Genomic DNA, 19,474 nt, shown 5'->3' with positions numbered 1-19,474 from the left:
TGAGCGAGATGAGGCTCTTAATCAACTCAAATTGCATCTTTCAAGAGCTCAAGACCAGATGGCTAGCTATGTTAACAAGAAGAGGCGGGATTTGTCTTTTGTCATAGGGGAATGGGTCTTTTTGAAGCTATGCCCTCACCGACAACACTCTGTGGTCAAGAGGATCAATCAAAAATTGTCTGCTCGTTTTTATGGGCCTTTCAAAATTTTGGCAAAAATTGGAGAGGTGGCTTATAGATTGCGACTCCCCGAACAATCTCGTATTCACCCGGTCTTTCATGTGTCTCTGCTGAAGAAAGCCATAGGAGAGTATCAAGTTCAAGGTGAACTCCCCAAAGACTTGGAAATAACAGATGTTGCTGATGTGTACCCCGAGCAGGTGATGGGCTCCAGAGTAATTATGCAGGGGGGGTGTGGCTGTGCACAAAAGTTTGATCAAATGGAAACATAAGTCTTTGGATGATGTTACTTGGGAAGATGATGCCTTCTTGCGTGGTCAATTTCCAGATTTTAGCCTTGAGGACAAGGTTGTTTCTAAGGAGCAGGGTGTTGATAGAAACATAGATCCAAAGGTGGGCCTTGATATTGGGCCATCAAAGATATGGAGGGTTTACAAAAGAAAGAAAGGAAAGGGAATATAGAATGATAATGATGACGTGGCTGATGGATGTGTGATGTGCATGGGCATGTGACTATATAAGCTGTTATGGTGAGAGAGAATGGGGAGACAAGAATTCTGTTAGAATTGTGGGGTCATTGTGAGTGACTCGGGGAGCACTGTGTGCTTGGGGATTGATAGTCTTCCACTATCAGTTTGTTATCGGTATTCCTTGCCAATACTTTTGTAATTGTTTCCTCCATTTATATACAATTACAAGCACTTTTTCATCATTCTGTTATTATCATTACTATTTCATCTAATTTTCATATATAAACCCATCAGCTGCTAAAGGTTTCCTACCCCCACACAATAAACAAAAAAGAAATAAAAATAAAGCTAAATCAATGAGAACTTGGAAGAAATATGGAGAAGATCACAGACCTGAGGAAAGTCAGGATAACCATTCACATGCTGCTAATCAAGAACAAGCTCATCATCCAAAATTCCTCTAATGATGTTGTCGATTTCATCATCAAGCAAAGGCTGCAATACATTATCATTATCAAGAACATCATTTGGAGCCTCCTGATAAGCTGGGTTGATATTAAAATCTACTATGTCATCATCTGCCCACTGTTCTTCATTAAATGGTGCGCCATATTGTTCACCATTTTTTGGACCAGGTCCACTTTTCTTGTAAACCTTGTAAAGTGCATAATAGTCCTGAAGATAAATTTATATCAAAACCAAAGGTCAGTAAATAGTACTCTTCTCATGATCAAAATGAGTAAGAAAACAACAATTCAAGAAATTTTGTTGGGATTTTGTGACTCCAACAACATGTGGTTGAAGGAGTCAAATCAGTTAAATAAAGACATGTTCCTATGCTATTTCTTAGGAGGATTTTATGCATGGTTTAGTTAATTAGCTTAGCAGATATGTCTCAAGTTTGTTTACATTTCTATTTTTAATTTGTAGTATAAATATTTGTTGTTTATGCTCAATAAAATTATCAGTTTTTCTTTCATCCTCTTGTCTCCTATACTTTAAATCCTACAAATTGGTATCTAGAGCAATAAGGTATCTTACGGGATCTATGATATAACCCACAAACACCTATAACCACCAAATAGCCACCACACATAAGATGGAATATGAAAACTCCTTTACTACCATTTTTGTACCCGTATTTGATGGACTAAACTATCAAATGTGGGTTGTCAAAATGGAAGCATATCTTGATGCTAATGATGTATGGGAAGCAGTAGAAGAGGACTACGAAGTTCCTCCTTTGCCAAATAATCTCATTGTTGCCCAAATGAAAAGTCACAAAGAAAGAAGGCTTCGAAAGTCCAAAGCCAAATCAATTTTGTTCACAGTTGTATCTCTAGTCATTTTTAACAGAATAATGACGATGAAAATGGCACACAAAATCTATAATTTTTTGAAGGAAGAGTATGAAGGCAGTGAAAAAATCAAAGGAATGCAAGCTTTGAATCTGGTTCGAGAACTTGAGATGTAGTGGATGAAAGATTCGGAGACAATCAAAGATTATGCGGACAAGCTTCTTGGCATTGAAAACAAAATACGTCTTCTTGGCACTGAAATTCCTGACTCTCGAATTGTTCAAAAAATACTTGTAACAATTCCAGAAAAATATGAAGCCACATTGACTTCCTTGGAGAACTCAAAAGATCTTACTACTATCACCTTGGCAGAGCTTTTGATCGCACTTCAGGCTCTGAAACAAAGAAGACTCATGAGACAAGAAGGTACTACTGAAAGGGCTTTGGTAGCTAAATCACTGGACAAAAAAAAGAATGGCAAGTCAGGAAGTTTCAACCACAAAAAGGGTAGCAAATCCTCTCATGATTTTCCATCATGTCCTTTTTGTAAGAAAAACAATCATCCACAGAAGAAGTGTTGGTGGAGGCCAGATGTGAAATGCCATAAATGTGGACAATTAGGGCATGTGGAGAAAATCTGCAAGTCATCACAAAAACAAGAGAATGTACAAGCTGCTATTGAAGGGGTCGATGAAGAAGAACTTTTTGTTGTTTCTTGCTTTGCTACCGCAAGATCAATAGAAAGTTGGCTAATTGACAGTGGTTGCACGAACCACATGACTTACGATCAAGAATTATTCAAAGATCTTGATGCAACCTACAACACAAAAGTCAGAATTGGAAACGGAGCAAAAATAGCAGTGAAGGGCAAAGGAACCATGATGATCGAAGGTTGCATAAGTCTGAAATTAATTCCTGATGTTTTATACGTTCTTGAGATTACCCAAAACTTGTTGAGTGTTGGCCAATTTCTAGAGAAAGGCTATAAAGTTCTATTTGAAGATAAAAGTGGCATGATTAAAGATTCAGATAATAAAGAATTATTCAGAGTTCAAATGAAAGGCAAAAGCTTTGCCTTGAATTTGATTGATGAAGAGCAGCTTGATGTGCACAAGGTTGAAGACAACACGTTGGTTTGGCATAAAAGGATGGGTCATTTTCATCATGGCTCGTTGCTCTATTTGAGGAAGAATGATCTTGTACAAGGGATGCTTGAATTGGAAGAGAAATCACTCGTATGTGCTGCTTGTCAATATGGAAAACAAATGAGGTTGCCTTTTCCAAAAGGCAAATCTTGGAAAGCAACAAGCAAGCTACAATTAGTACATACGGATGTCGGAGGACCTCAGAAAACCCCATCTCTGAATGGCAGTAAATACTATATTTCTTTTATTGATGATTTTTCAAGGATGTGTTGGATTTATTTCATGAAAAACAAAACTGAGGTTGACTGCATATTTTACAAGTTTAAAGCGTGGGTTGAAAATCAAAGTGAAAGCAAAATGCAGATATTAAGATCTGATGGTACAAAATATACGTCTGATAAGTTCAGCAAGTTTTGTGAAGATGCAGGGATAGAACATCAATTGACATCACCTTATACCCCACAGCAAAATGGGGTTGTGGAGCACAAAAACATAATGTTCTTGGAAATGGTGAGATGTTTACTTCATGACAAAGATCTTCCAAAAAAATTTTGGGCAGAGGCTACAAGCACTTTTGTTTTTGTTTTTTTTTTGCTGAATAGATTGCCAACAAAAGCTTTTTCAAAATCGACCCCATTCGAAGCTTGGTATGGTTTCAAACCAAACTGATGAACTTGAAAGTCTTTGGCTGCTTGTGTTTCTCTTATATTCCACAGGTTAAGAGAGACAAACTTGATAAAAAGGCGAAAGCGGGAATCTATGTAGGCTATAGCTCAACATCAAAAACCTATAGAATATTCTTGCCACAAAGTACTAAAGTTATTGTTAGCAGAGATGTGCAATTCTTTGAAGAAGAAAAATGGAGCAAGGAAAGTGAGAAGCTTCAAGTTCAGGAGGAGAGCAAAGAAGATGTGGATGACCAGCTAGTTAGAGGAACTAGATCTCTATCTGATATTTATCAAAGATGTAATGTTGCTGTAATGGAGCCTGTAGACTACAATGAAGCTGCAACTAATTCGAAGTGGGTAAGTGCAATGAAGGAGGAGCTTGATATGATTGAAAAACATCAAACATGGGAGCTCACGGAGAAACCTAAAGATAAAAATGTCATTGGAGTGAAATGGGTTTATAGAACAAAGCTTAATGTTGATGGTTCTATAAACAAACATAAGGCAAGGCTTGTTGTGAAGGGATATGTGCATATGTTCGGGGTAGACTTCTCAAAAACTTTTTTTCCAGTTGCCAGGTTGGATACCATAAGGCTGTTGTTAGCTCTTGCTGCACATAAAGGTTGGATTATACATCACATGGATGTTAAATCAACCTTCTTGAATGGACACTTGGAAGAAGAAATTTTTGTAGAGCAGCCTGAAGGATTTGTAGTTCGTGGACAAGAAGAGAAAGTATATCGGTTGAAAAAGTCCTTGTATGGCTTAAAGTAGGCTCCAAGGTCTTGGTACGGCATAATTGATGCACATTTGATAAGCTTAGGCTTTGAAAAAAGTCTAAGTGATTTTACCTTGTATGTCAAGAAGACGAATGTTGGAATAGTCATTGTTTCCTTGTATGTTGATGACTTACTTATGACAAGAAATTCAAAGGAGCTGATTGAAGAGTTTAAAGGAGGAATGAAAGAAGCCATTGAAATGACTGATCTTGGAAAAATGTCATTTTTCCTTGGTATACAGGTGCAACAAGATAGAGGTCAAGTATTTGTAAGTCAAGAAAAATATGAAAAGGAAATTCTTAGAAATTTCAAGATGGAGGAATGCAAGCCAAGTACAACGCCAATGAATCAAAAGGAGAAATTCAGCAATGAAGATGAAGCTGAAAAGGTTGATAAAAAACTGTACAGAAGCTTAATAGAATGTCTAATGTATTTGATTGCAACCATGCCAGACATTACCTATGCAGTAAGCTTGTTGTCGCGATATATGCACTGTGCTAGTGAGATTCATTTTAAGGCAGCCAAAAGAATCTTGAGATATACCAAGGGTACTATTGGTTATGGAGTGAAGTTTCAGCCAGTAAAAGATTTCAGTCTTTATGGATATTCAGATAGTGATTGGGCTGGGAGTAATGATGACATGAAAAACACTTCAGGCTACTGTTTCACATTTGGTTCTAGAGTTTTTTCATGGCGTTCAAAGAAGTAAGAAGTCATAGTACAATCTACCGCTGAAGTCGAATACGTAGCACTTGTTGCAGCTGCAAATCAAGCAATTTGGCTAAGAAAACTTATGGCTGATCTACACATGGAGCAAAAGGAGAGTACACAGGTTCTTGTTGATAATAAAGTTGCAATTTCAATTTCTAAGAACCCTATGTTTCATGGGAAAACAAAACATTTTTTAAGATAAAGTTGTATTTCCTAAGGGAGGTGCAAAAGCAAGGTGACATGCAGCTGCTGTATTGCAAAACTGAAAATCAACTTGTTGATTTTTTAACAAAATCACTTCCTTAAGCAAGAATTGAGTATCTTCGAAAAAAACTTGGTGTATGCTGTCGTTGAGTCAAGGAGGAGATTGTTTGGATTTTGTGACTCCAACAACATGTGGTTAAAGGAGTCAAATCTGTTAAATAAAGACATGTTCCTATGCTATTTCTAGGAGGCTTTTATGCATGGTTTAGTTAATTAGCTTAGCAGATATCTCTCCAACATCTGCATAATACAAATAGTATGATATAACCATCTCATAATAACAACAACATTGGTATTCTTTTTTATCTTAAACAATTATATTCTTATAACAAACGAGTCCATATATTGTACTAGATATTGATTCAGTCATTCTAGTAATATTTTAATCCACTGCCCAACAATACAAATATCTTATGATTGTTATTCTTAGTTGACTAGCTAGACCTTAAAACTAACACCTCTTTGATATTTATTTACTGGGGGCATGAGGCTGAAAAAATAGTTTCCTAAAACAATATTTACCACAAAGGTAAAATAACCACATTTTTTACAGGAGAATCATCACCTTTTAACCTTCATCATTCATGATAAAAAAAAAAACTTTTTATCAGGCATTACTTTTCCAAATCTTCCCTTTTTTAGATAATGGGAATTTAGGAAAACATTAAATGTCTTTAGTATTGATTGCACAATAACCACAACTAAATCATATACATGTAGGAAATTGGGAACCCCTTAGATAAAATCATACTATCTAAGCACACAGTTATTCAGCAAAACACAACTAGTATATGAGACACAAAACATAGATGCATCTTTAGAAATACCTAGCATCAATGGCTGTTGACTAGAGGGGGAATGGATAGGATTGGGTGGTTGCTGTTGTGGCGTCCCTAAATTAATGACTGGTTTGATAGTAATAATTTAAATAACAAAAACCATGGTAAATTTTTTTTTCTTCTTTTTCTTTTTCATTTCTTTCTCTTTTCACCATAACTAGGTTTAGAAGGAAAATCCTCACTATAGAGTCCTGAATGGCCAGTTCACAACTCTATTCGGAGTCATTTCTTTCTTACCGCTCATAATCTCTAAATATTTGCTTTTTCAAAAGGAAAGGTATACCAACCATTACTTTAGGTTGTCACGTGAAAATAAAAGAATAAAAATACGATCGATAAACTCCTTTACAAATAAAGTTGCTAATGCTTTCTTTTCAAATAACAAGATTGATCATAATTGCATTCATCATTTAAAGCTGTCCAAAATATGGGAGTTTTACAAAATACATAGTGTCATCCAGAGCAAAGGTGTCCACAGTGGTGGCTTCAGCCACATGTATACAATCATCAAATTCCTATACAACAGGTCTACCCATACAAAAACAAAAGAGTAAACCTAACAGTCAGTCCTAGATACACCCACCCTCAAAAATATATAAAACTAGTCCGAAGAGCTGTCCACTATGATGAAGAGTCTTCGCTGATCGCCATCTCTCTAGGGCCACTATCCTCCGTAGAGTCTGCCTCAGATGCCGACATGACATCCTCGGGAAAATCCACCTCAGGAAGTGGGTCCTCATCACCCTCTAGAAAGTCAAGAGCATCCACAGCAGGCTCGGGAGGTAGCTCCTCGAGATCATCCTCTGGGTCTTCCTCGGATGACGTTACCTCGATCACTTGGACTGGCTCCACTAAACGATATGGTGTAGGCGTGGGTAGTATCCACTCCATCGTGCGCTGAAGCGTCCGTGCAGGTTCATCTGGATGCACCAAAGAAGTAGTCGTAAATCGAATCGTGCCCCGAAATCAGAACCTCGCGTTGCCTTCGAGGGTCTCCCAAGCTCCCTCTAGGCACTCCATCTCCACTCGATCATGGATTAGCTGCGCCGCCATCACGATCTACAAGAAAGAAAAGAAAGGGGTAGACTCTTTCACAAGAATCTAACTATGCCGCAACACAATGCGTCTCATAACCACTACATGCAAGTAAAAGGGGTATCTTAAGGCTTTTCATCTCTGGTAATCGATTACATAGCCTTGGTAATCGATTACCAGAGGCCAAACTTGAATCACACAGCTTCAAGACATGAAAACCTGAAAAAGGCACTGTGTAATCGATTACCCATACCTGGTAATCGATTACCAGTGACCCATTCCTCTGTGTAATCGATTACAAAGACTGGTAATCGATTACCAGAGACCTCCACAACCTGCTGCCTTCATCTCTAAGCCTGGTAATCGATTACACCCCCTTGGTAATCGATTACCAGAAGCCCTCATAGCTTCCTGACCTCATTTTTAAGCCTGGTAATCGATTACACCCCTTGGTAATCGATTACCAGAGACCATCTTAGCCTCCTGTCTTCATTTTTAAGCCTTGTAATCGATTGCCCACCCTTGGTAATCGATTACCAGAGGCCATAACCCATATATCACACAAGATTCACAGCTGGCCAGCCACCACACAAGCCTCCTTGCTTTGTGGTCTTTGTTCCTTTTATCTGTTGACTGTCAGGAGCTCGCCTGTTTAGGTACATCACAGGTTCTCACTGACTGACTATGCCCGGGTTGGGTCGGGATTGGTCAAGCTTGGTTTTGGGCAATAGCACCCCACCTGACGTCCCCAAGGTCTCCTGACCCCCGCGACATATCTCCAGGTACCACTCTGTGGTCAACGAATAAAAGCAGGAAGTTTCACCCTTCTACACTTCCTCTTCTCAAGCTTGTAGGATTATGGGGTACCCCTCACATGTGGTACTAGGTGGCGGTCGGGCGATGGTGCATAACAAGTTTTCCACATCCACAAATCGCGCATAAACCCACCATCCCTTGTTGCCCACCTCCAACTGAGCTCACGTACTCCCACGTAGCCCATATCTTCGTTTCTCTCAACACCGGGTCCCCATCAATCCTACCAAGCTTCCCCAACATCCAGGTAAAACAACATTCAAACAGCATAAACTATCACAGCCAAGAAAACAGGGCAAAGGCAGAAAACTCTGCCCAAAACACCAACCAAAATCACAGCTTTTCTCACTTAAAGACCCCAGTAACAATTCCTTCGTTCCAGTTCGTTAACCGTTGGATCGAGTCGAAAATTTTACTGGAGGTCTCTAGTACATAAGCCTACATTTTGACCGTTAGGATCTACTAGCAAACATCCAGAACTCATTCTGAACTACTCTTTCCACAACCAGCAAATGCATAGCATTTTTCTGCACAAAGCCAAAATTCTACTGTACCTATTTGACAGCAAAATTCTGCATAAGTGCAGATTTCGAAAATCACACTTTCCCTCATCCAATTTCTCCCAAATCGAATCCTACAAGTCCCAAATCATGTATCAATCATGTCTAAACCAAAGTCAAGCTTCAAACCACAGCAACACAAAATCTAGGTATCAAAAACCCCTCAATTTAATGGATTTTCAAGGTTTGAGAAGTGAAATTGAGAATGGGACAAATTTGAAGCAAACTCTCACCTCACACAAGTCTATAACATCAATTTAAACTTGTTCAAACTGGATTTACGCCTAAAATTTCACCGAATCAAAATTTGACTCCTCAACACCCAAATTTACCCTAGAAATGGCTCTTTGATCACTTTGGTCATTTGTTTTTCTCTCTAGCACAACCCAAACTTTCTCATAAGTCCTAAATGGCATTTCAAGCTAGGATTAACTCATTTTAACCTCCATTTACCACAAAATCCAGATTTAACCTTCCAACTCTCAAAGCCTCACTCTTTTTCCACTCATAACACCATATTCTCACTTTCTAACTCTAGGTTAACTCTACCCTTCATCTCTAACAATTTTCCATAAGCAATTTCAGCACATAAACATCACAAGCATCATCATAAAAACCCTAAAACAAAATGGGTATGTTTAACTCATCCAAACATGGCAAGTTCAACATGCTTTCAACAAGTTTCTTCACAAATAACTATCATGAAGCAGAAACCTAGCAAAACTACCCATTATATCTCACAAAACCCCATACCCACGAAAATCAAGAGAGAAAGAAGTCCACCCAAACCTGAAATTTCGAAGTCCCACACGTAGAGACGCGCTTCACGACTCCGAAAATGCCCTCCTTTCGCAATTTGGAGCAGAAATGATGGCCAAAGGTTGGAGCTTTGTTTGGAGCTTCAATGGAGAATGAAGGAGAAGGAAAGCAACGTGAGGGAGAGGGAGAGAGAGCTTCTGAAAATGTGGGGCTGAGTGAGGAGAGAGAGAGTTGCTTTTTGGTTTTAAAAAAAGCTTTTTCCTCTTTTATTATTATTTTATTTAAGCTATGCCACATGTCTCCATTTGAGTGGAGCAAAAGGGCCCACTTTCTCTTTTGATTGTGACCCATACTCAGCCACAAAAAGTGAGAAAAATTTGACCTTTGAAACGCTAAAATCCTGCCTCGATTTGCGTGTTGTTTCTCTGGTTCTAGTTCCTCGCGTTTCTCTGCGTCCGTCGGGGCCAGTTTTCGAAAGTAACCAATATATATATCAAAACGCTCAGAATAAAACCCCGAGCATGGTTCAGAGGTTGGTTTTGTTAAATTTTAAGTCGCACGCAAAACGATGATTTTTAGACTATTTAATTAAGAATTAACCCATAACCTCCCAGTTATGGACTTCTCTTCCTTAATTAGCCTAACCCGCGTATCTTGCCCCCACTATTCCTACTTCTACCAAGAACATATAGGCATATACACTGAATAATACTCATATATATATAATCATTCAAAATACATCGTTTTCAAAAATTCCGGGTAGAAATTTCCAGGATGTTACAGCTGTAGTGAAGCCGAAGAAATACCACCGAGACTTGTGGACTGGACCGCGAGTCCAATACCAGATTGAGAAGAAACAGATGAGCCATGAGAGTTTAAACTGCACAGATTGCACTATGTCATACAAAATATATTTTTCTGATGCAGAAGAAATGAGGTTATACAAGGAGTTATAACTTATATATTATCATTCAACACAAAAATAAGCAATTAATCAGATTAAGTTAATCCATAGAGAAGAAGAGTACATCTGAAAGAAAAACTGAAAATGAAAACAAAAGCTTCAAGAAAAATACCATTAAATGAAAACAAAAGCTTCAAGAAAAATCTTCACGACGCGAGCTCCACAATCTTCAAGGGTTAGTGCTTTTTGGGGTGAGGTAGAGTGTTAAGGGTTTCACCTAGGGCACTATGGGGTAGACTGTTTGGGCTTCGAAAATGTTCGCTTAGGTCAAGGGGCAGGACGAAATATTAAGCAAAATACAAAGACGATCTTAGGCGCCACCCGTCATTGTCTTATTTGACCTTTACATTCTAGGACGGTTATTTGTAACCGCCTTAGAATGTGCGACGTAAATATGAATATTTGTCCCCCGAATTACAAAAATGCCACCGTGTTCTTTTCTAAGACGGTCCTTCATAACCATCTTAGAAACGACATCGTAAAAACAACCTTTTGTAGTAGTGCATTGTCCTTAATTTCCTTATTACTATGTATTTGCATATAAAATCAATGAAACAATATCCTATCAATGTCTACCTTTGGCACATCTAATTTACGCACAAGGATAACAAATATGCAATCCCGAGAATTTGTGAATGATTAGAAACAAATTGCTGCAACACTAAAATATCTCATATAATAAAATACTTAGGCCATTTTAGAAATTACACTAATAAAAAAAAGTTCAAATTTTTAGGGTTCACACTCAACACAATAACACATCAATTTCACAATAATTTTGTATCGGAACATCAATTGGTTTGTCAAACACAGTTAATTCACGATTAAAAGCATAAGAACAAAATTGAATTTCATAAAGCAGTCCAAAATAACCAAAAATTGATCATCTACGAATCCCGACACATGTTCATTCTAATACCCAAGCGTGAGTAACTCATCCCTTACATTTAAGCAGACTTACGTGTATAGTTCAACAATAGTAGCAGTGTCTCTAGAGGTCCCCTAAGATTCCTTAAGCTTTTCTTCTGGTTGCTCTGTTAGGGTTTTCAAGTGTTAGAGAGAAAAAGAGATTGATGCCTCATTTTCACTGTCTTCATGTAAGGGGCATTTCTCTCTATAGACATTATTTTGCAAATCCCAACGGTACGAATGAGTGAAAATGAGTTATGAATGGGTGCCAAATCTCACGACTATCGAGTAGTTAACGAGTCTGAGATCGTAGTTTTACTAGGATAGGCTTGGGTGTTTGTGGGAAAAGAGAGATTTTGGGAGAGGAAGAAGGAAAAGCAAAGTTGAGAGAAAGACAGAGCATAAAGACGTATCGTAAAATCTAAAACCTGATCTAATATGTCTCTATTTATAGCTACGGTACCTTAGCCTATTAGTTACTCTGTTTTTTATTATAAAAAGGAACTATACTCTACTCTTTATCAAATGAATAAATAAAATATTTTATTTTATTTACATTAAAAATATTATTTTAATTAATAAAACTATTTATCCTTATTTATTTAATTACAAAAAACTCATTATTATTTTCTAAATCTTTATTTATTTTTAAATAAAATTCTTTTTAATTTATTTTAGGAAAAATAAAGTGTTACACCCATACCTGCATCCATACCCACGTAAATTCACAGATAAATACCCACTCTCGTGCTAGTCTCAATATGTAGATTATTACCCTTCGCACTTGGAGATATTTTTGTGCATACCTATAAGGTCGAGGTCACTTTGCCATCGTTATTTGAGGGCCTCCAATAGGAAAACAAACACATGTTATGTTCTAGTTAAATATGTTTTTAATCCTTAATAAATATTTGATTTTTGTGTTTGTTACCTAATAAATTTTTGTTGTGTTAAGTCTCTAATAAAAAATAATTTTATTTTTTATTTTTGACACTTTCTTTTAACCCCTAATAAATTAATAAATTTTGTGTTTATCTCTGATAATTTTTTTTCATTTATAATTAGTTGGGACTAAAACAAAATTCAGTAATTCATTAAAAATTAAAATAAAATATCAAGAATTAAAAATAAAATTATTGTTTCATTACAAATTCAACATAAAAAAATTATTAAAAAAAACGTAAAAATTAGATAATTATTAAAGATTCAAAACATTTAAGTATTATGTTTTATGCTTTAAAGTCATCAGCACTTGCTTTGTAGGCAGTGTGGCGCTACAGAGTCATCTATCTGTATTTTGCATTATTGCATAGTTGACTTCAACTCCTTCGCTGGAACCATGTCTTCTTCATCATACTTCTCAGATTCCAATCCCCAATGGATATATGACGTGTTCATCAATTTTAGGGGAGAAGACACTCGTAGGAATTTCGTTTCTCATCTCTATTCTGCCCTCTCAAATGCTGGAGTCAATACTTTCCTTGACGAAATGAATTATCCAAAGGGAGAGGAACTAAACGAAGGATTATTACGAACGATAGAAGGATGTCGGATATGTGTAGTTGTTTTCTCCACAAACTACCCTGCGTCTTCTTGGTGTCTTAAAGAGTTGGAAAAAATCATTGAATGCCACAAAACTTATGGCCACATAGTTTTGCCCATATTTTACGATGTTGATCCCTCCGATATACGTCATCAGCAGGGTGCTTTTGGGAAAAATTTGAAAGCATTTCAAGGATTGTGGGGAGAATCTGTGTTGTCGAGGTGGAGCACGGTACTCACCCAAGCTGCAAACTTCTCGGGTTGGGATGTGAGCAATAACAGGTACATCGTTCAATACGTCACACTTTCTTGCTTCTTTTATTTGACTGAACAAAGCAAGTTTAAGTTTAGGATTAAATAACTTTCTTGGCTTCCTAAAATTGTTTTTATTTTTCCTTTTTAATTGTTTACTTCGGTGTCTATTACTCTTTTATTCTAGTTTTTGATATTATCATTTAAGTCGTTCAATAACACCTGGTTCTATCATATCAATAGTCTACGATTTCAAAATTGTAAATTTTTTGCTAAATTATATTTTTAGTCGACCTTTAATTCCTAATTCACAATTTTAGTTTTCTATTTTAGAAAATCCACACTATTAGTCTACTCTTCAATTTTGCATATAATTTTTCCCTTTTACATATCTTTTGCTTAAATATGTTTTGGATGGTTGAAAAATCATGATAAAATTTTACTAGACTTTTGGTCTTCAAAATTTTTTTTATTTTGTATTTAGTCTCTGTCATTACATTAATTATGTTAACTTGAGATGTCATTCGGTGAAAAACACATATTGGTGATTGTGATAAAAAAAATGTAGAGACAAGAAAATTTGTAAATTTTTATTTTGAAGCCTATATATTTTATAATACATGACTATTCTAACAGTATTATAATTATTACCGAACTTGAAGGAACGAGGCTCAATTTGTGAAGGAAATTGTTGAAGATGTTCTCACAAAACTAGACAACACATTCATGCCTATCACTGAATTTCCTGTTGGATTAGAATCCCATGTGCAAGAAGTGATTGGATATATTGAAAATCAGTCAACCAAAGTTTGTATCGTAGGGATATGGGGGATGGGTGGATTGGGTAAAACTACCACAGCCAAAGCCATCTACAATCGAATTCATCGTAGATTCACGGGTAGATGTTTCATTGAAGATATTCGAGAAGTTTGTGAAACAGATCGAAGAGGGCATGTTCATTTGCAAGAACAACTTCTTTCAGATGTCCTTAAAACAAAGGTGAACATAAAAAGCGTTGGGATAGGAAGAGCTATGATGGAGAGCAAACTTTCTGGAACAAAGGCACTCATTGTACTTGATGATGTTAATGAGTTTGGTCAGTTAAAAGTCCTATGCGGAAATCGTAAATGGTTTGGTCAAGGAAGTATAGTAATCATTACAACTAGAGATGTACGCCTACTTCACAAACTTAAAGTTGATTTTGTTTATAAAATGGAGGAAATGGACGAAAATAAGTCCCTTGAGCTTTTTAGTTGGCATGCTTTTGGAGAAGCAAAACCAATAGAAGAGTTCGATGAACTTGCAAGAAATGTAGTTGCTTATTGTGGAGGACTACCACTAGCTCTTGAAGTCATTGGTTCTTATTTAAGTGAGAGGACGAAGAAAGAGTGGGAAAGTGTATTGTCAAAACTAAAAATAATTCCCAATGATCAAGTTCAAGAGAAATTAAGGATAAGCTATAATGGCTTATGCGATCACATGGAAAAGGATATATTTCTTGATGTATGTTGTTTCTTTATTGGTAAAGATAGAGCCTATGTTACAGAGATACTAAATGGCTGTGGACTACATGCTGATATAGGAATAACAGTTCTCATGGAGCGTAGCCTCGTAAAAGTTGCAAAGAACAACAAACTTGGAATGCATCCATTACTACGAGACATGGGAAGAGAGATAATTCGTGAAAGTTCAACAAAGAAACCTGGGAAGCGCAGTCGATTGTGGTTTCATGAGGATTCACTTAATGTATTGACAAAGAATACTGTAAGTATACATTCTTTATATACAGTTTTGAAACTTGAAAAGTGTTTGCTTTTAAGTATCACCTTTTAGTGAGCTAACAAAAGAGATTTCCAAATTTATTATTTCTTTGCTCTTATCATCCCAGGGGACAAAAGCTATTGAGGGATTGGCTCTGAAATTGCATTCAAGCAGCAGAGATTGCTTCAAAGCTTATGCTTTTAAGACAATGAAGCAATTGAGACTATTGCAACTTGAGCATGTACAACTCACTGGAGATTATGGGTATCTTCCTAAGCATCTGAGATGGATCTATTGGAAAGGATTTCCTTTAAAATACATGCCTAAAAACTTTTATCTGGGAGGCGTAATTGCGATTGATTTAAAAGACAGCAATCTTAGACTAGTCTGGAAAGACCCCCAGGTATATATTACATGACAATTTCTTTTAAAACTCAGCTAAACTACAATAGTAATTGTTGCCACTTACCACTGTTTCATTTTTTATTTTCTTATCTATTTTTTTGTCAAAAAAAAATCTCATTGTAGGTTTTGCCGTGGCTGAAAATCCTCAATCTTAGTCATTCTAAGTACTTGACAGAAACCCCTGACTTTTCAAAACTACCAAGTCTTGAAAAGCTTATTCTCAAAGATTGTCCGAGTTTGTGCAAGGTACACCAGTCCATTGGAGATCTCCAAAATCTTCTCTGGATAAATTTGAAGGACTGTACAAGCCTAAGCAATCTCCCAAGAGAGATATATAAGTTGAAATCTTTGAAAACTCTCATCATATCCGGTTCGAGGATTGACAAATTGGAAGAAGATATAGTGCAGATGGAATCCTTGACTACTCTAATTGCTAAAGATACAGCTGTGAAACAAGTGCCCTTTTCAATTGTAAGATTAAAAAGCATTGGATATATCTCCCTATGTGGATATGAAGGATTATCACGTAATGTTTTTCCTTCTATCATTTGGTCTTGGATGTCACCAACAATGAATCCCCTATCTCGTATTCGTTCATTTAGTGGCACTTCATCATCTTTAATTTCCATGGATATGCATAATAATAATTTGGGTGATCTAGCACCAATTCTTAGCAGCCTTTCAAATCTTCGAAGTGTTTCAGTGCAATGTCACAGGGGGTTTCAACTATCTGAAGAATTAAGAACAATTCAGGATGAGGAATATGGAAGTTACCGAGAATTGGAAATAGCATCATATGTATCACAAATTCCAAAGCATTACTTGAGGTCTTATTTGATTGGAATTGGAAGTTATCAAGAATTCTTCAATACCCTAAGCAAAAGCATATCTGAGGTTCCTTCTCTTTAACTTTGTCTTCTTACCTTCTCTATTCATTTTAGCTATATATTAAGAGAACATGAGATATGTTTAGGATGAAACGTCAATATTCACCTTTTTTAGCACCTTTTCCTTCTATAATCTCACCGCTTCATTTAAAAATACCTGATTTTAATACTCAACAAGCCAAGTGATCATGCTCATATGAAGAAGCCCAAGGAAATTGATTACCACTTTCTTCCTGCTATGCATGCTTCATGTTTATTATACTCCCATTGAATAATAAGTTGAAAGACCTGTATGACTAACAGAAATGCATCCTAACGATATGCTGTTAAGTATTGATTCTTACACAGTAAATCTATTAACCAAATTTATCTGAATTAATTACCAGAACTATGTTTTAGTTTATGCATTACATTGTTATTTTCTTAAAAATGCCCTGGAACGACAAAATAATGATTGTAGGAGTCCATTCCAACAATGCAATTACATAAATGACCAAGCTAATTTGCTCATGGTACAGGGATTGGCAACCAGTGAGGTTAGTGATGTTTTTCTCCCTAGTGATAATTATCCTTATTGGTTGGCCCATATGGGGGATGGACATTCAGTGTATTTCACTGTGCCCGAGGATTTTCACATGAAGGGAATGACTTTGTGTGTTGTTTATTTATCAACCCCTGAAAACACTGCAATTGAATGTCTTATTAGTGTATCAATGGTTAATTACACAAAGGGCACCATCCAGATATTCAAGCGAGACACAGTAATTTCCTTTAACGATGAAGACTGGCAGGGCATAATATCACATTTGGGACCTGGAGACAAGGTGGAAATTTGTGTGACTTTTGGGCATGCATTGCTGGTTAAGAAGACAGCTGTCTATCTAATAATGTGCAATGAATCGATTGACAAGGAAACCATCCCTTCTCCTGATCCAAAAGAAAAGCCAAAGAAAAATGTAATCGTAGGATTCATAAAAGAAATTTGTAATGTGTAAGATTCAAGAAGAGTAGAGGTTTCAATCAATTTTTAATGGGTATGTCAAAGTCATAGTAGTCTAGGATTCTCAGACTTTTTCTTAGAGAGGAGGGATACTATGTTACATTGATATGCAGGAGAAATTCGTTGATAACATTCCTAAAATCTTGTTAAGAGTTCTTTTCCCATTGTGCCAGGCCTCATGGTTTCTGGACAAGGTATGATGCAATAGAATCATAGCAAATATTTGGTGGCCAACTTTGGGTATATAATCATAGCAGAACATGCCTTTATTGTTCAGAAAATATTTGGGTAATACCTTAAATTAAGATTGGTTTCCTCTTGCTGCTGGGGAAAATGCTATAGACAAATATAAAGATGACATTAAAGTGTGTCACCCTAGAAAGTTGCTGGGTATTATTAATTTATTGTAGCTGCGAGAAATTTAAAAGATGGAAGAATTGGTAATGCAATTTTATTTTTAACTTTTTACAACGGAAATTTTTATACATGCACATATATGGATGGATGTATCTAATTTTTAGTAGATGGAGGTCAATCATTTGCATGAAGCGTGTTCACTCTATTATTTCCTAACTATTGCTTAAGTATGTGATTTTTTCTCTCTGCAGCTGGGTGTTGATGCTTTTTATTCAGTATAATATAGTAATTTACTGTAATGAGAGTTTTTTTTTATCTGCATCCAATGTAATACAGATTTTATGTTTGAATGATGACAATGCAGTGGAAGGGATTGACTCTCAGTTCTGATTTTGCTGGATTATGTTTAATAAAATTAGTTGAAAAGTTAGTCGGAAGCTGATAGCTAAAAATTAAAAAACTATCTTATTAAATTATAAATAATATTTGGTAAAACTAGTTGTTAAAATAGTTGAAAAATGTAAAATAACATAAAAGTAATAAAATCGTGATTTATTTTTAAAAGGTAATAAGGAAATTAAATAAATGTATTGAGTATAAAAATGAAAGAAAATATAAAAAGGTAAAAGTTAGAAGCTAGCATTTTAAGAAATACAACTTCAACTAGCATTTCAAAAACCATTAGATACTACTAAAAAATACTTGCGTACCAAACATTCTTTTTTTTAGTCGGTAAAAAAAGTTAAAAACTAACTAAAATAGCTTGTCAAACATAAGCATAAAAGGGACAATAAGTTATTTGGATATGTTAGTTGTTTTCAGGCCGATTAGTTTAAAAAATAGCTATTTGAATTTTGGATTATGACATTCATGGCTTGATTTTTTCTTTTTCTTTTCTTTTTTCGATTCACCAAGACAACAAAAAGTATCGGTTCTTTTTATCCTTCCTAGAATATTCTGATCATATATTTTTCTTTCCTCATACTCTCTAAAGTCCTATCTCTCGTCGTTCTTTTATAGTGTGTTTGGATTGAGTAATTCAACAGGAGAATTCATTTTTTAAGGAATTTAAAAGGATTCATGATAAAATAGTTTGTTTGGATATAATATTTGAAATGAGATTTAATTTTGATATTTTTATGAATCATTTTGATTGACTAAAATAATGAGATTTCAAATTCTCTAAAAAAATATAGAATTTAAAATTCTTTTTTTGGAGACGCTCACTCTAACTCACGTTCTTGCTCGCTCAACACTCGCAACTACAGGTGACCAAAGTTTTTATGACTGACATCGACATAAGTTTTTCACTAACGTTGTCTGAGGTTTTTTTGGTTAGAATTTTTTTGTATGAAGTCAGCCAAAGCTATTTTTTTAGATGATGTTGGTTAGGGTTATTTTCTCACTGACATCAGTCATGGAAACCTTTTGCTGATGTCGGCCAAGAATATTTTTAGCCATTGTCATCCAAATTTTTTTAGTTGATGTTGGCCAATGATTTTTTTAGCTGATGTTGACTAGATTTTTTCTACTGACATTAGTCATGGCTAACTTTTGAGTAGACACCTGTTAGGTTTTTTCAGCTGACGTCAGCTAGGTTTTTCCAGCCAACATCAGCCAAAGCTATTTTTTAGTCAATATCTTATTTTTCAACCGATGTTAGCTAGGGTGTTTTGGTTGATGTCAACTAGATTTTCTTAGCCGACGTCGGTTTGGATTTTTTTTGCTGACATCGACTAGGGTTTTCTGGCTGACATAAGCTAAAGCTATTTCTTAACCATAGTTGCTAGGTTTTTTGGTTGATGTTGGCTAGGTTTTTTTTTTTACTAACACCAGCTAGGTATTTTTGACCGACATCGAACATGACTATTTTTAGT

The 19,474-nt window shown here is 35.9% G+C and overlaps 2 protein-coding genes across 3 annotated transcripts; both read left to right on the top strand.

The window, feature by feature from the left end:
- The first annotated feature begins 4,675 nt into the window (after window positions 1-4,675).
- LOC114389761 (uncharacterized mitochondrial protein AtMg00810-like) lies at window positions 4,676-5,248 on the top strand. The gene has a single exon (XM_028350502.1). The coding sequence runs from the start codon at window positions 4,676-4,678 to the stop codon at window positions 5,246-5,248; it is 573 nt and encodes a 190-aa protein (XP_028206303.1).
- Window positions 5,249-12,650: 7,402 nt separating this feature from the next.
- On the top strand, window positions 12,651-17,474 carry LOC114391219 (TMV resistance protein N-like). Of its 2 annotated transcripts, XM_028352260.1 has the most exons (6): window positions 12,678-12,727; window positions 12,819-13,217; window positions 13,850-14,951; window positions 15,076-15,351; window positions 15,477-16,247; window positions 16,759-17,474. In XM_028352260.1, exons 2-6 carry the CDS (start codon window positions 12,883-12,885, stop codon window positions 17,233-17,235), a joined length of 2,961 nt encoding a protein of 986 aa, XP_028208061.1. In that variant the 5' UTR covers window positions 12,678-12,727; window positions 12,819-12,882; the 3' UTR covers window positions 17,236-17,474. The 2 variants fall into 2 exon arrangements, with proteins under 2 accessions (XP_028208060.1, XP_028208061.1); XM_028352259.1 differs by having other exon boundaries at window positions 12,651-13,217.
- The last annotated feature ends 2,000 nt before the right edge of the window (window positions 17,475-19,474 follow it).

The sequence above is a fragment of the Glycine soja genome, chromosome 16, assembly GCF_004193775.1.
Source record: "Glycine soja cultivar W05 chromosome 16, ASM419377v2, whole genome shotgun sequence".
NCBI lineage: Eukaryota > Viridiplantae > Streptophyta > Magnoliopsida > Fabales > Fabaceae > Glycine > Glycine soja.
This window is presented reverse-complemented; position numbering and strand designations above follow the sequence as displayed.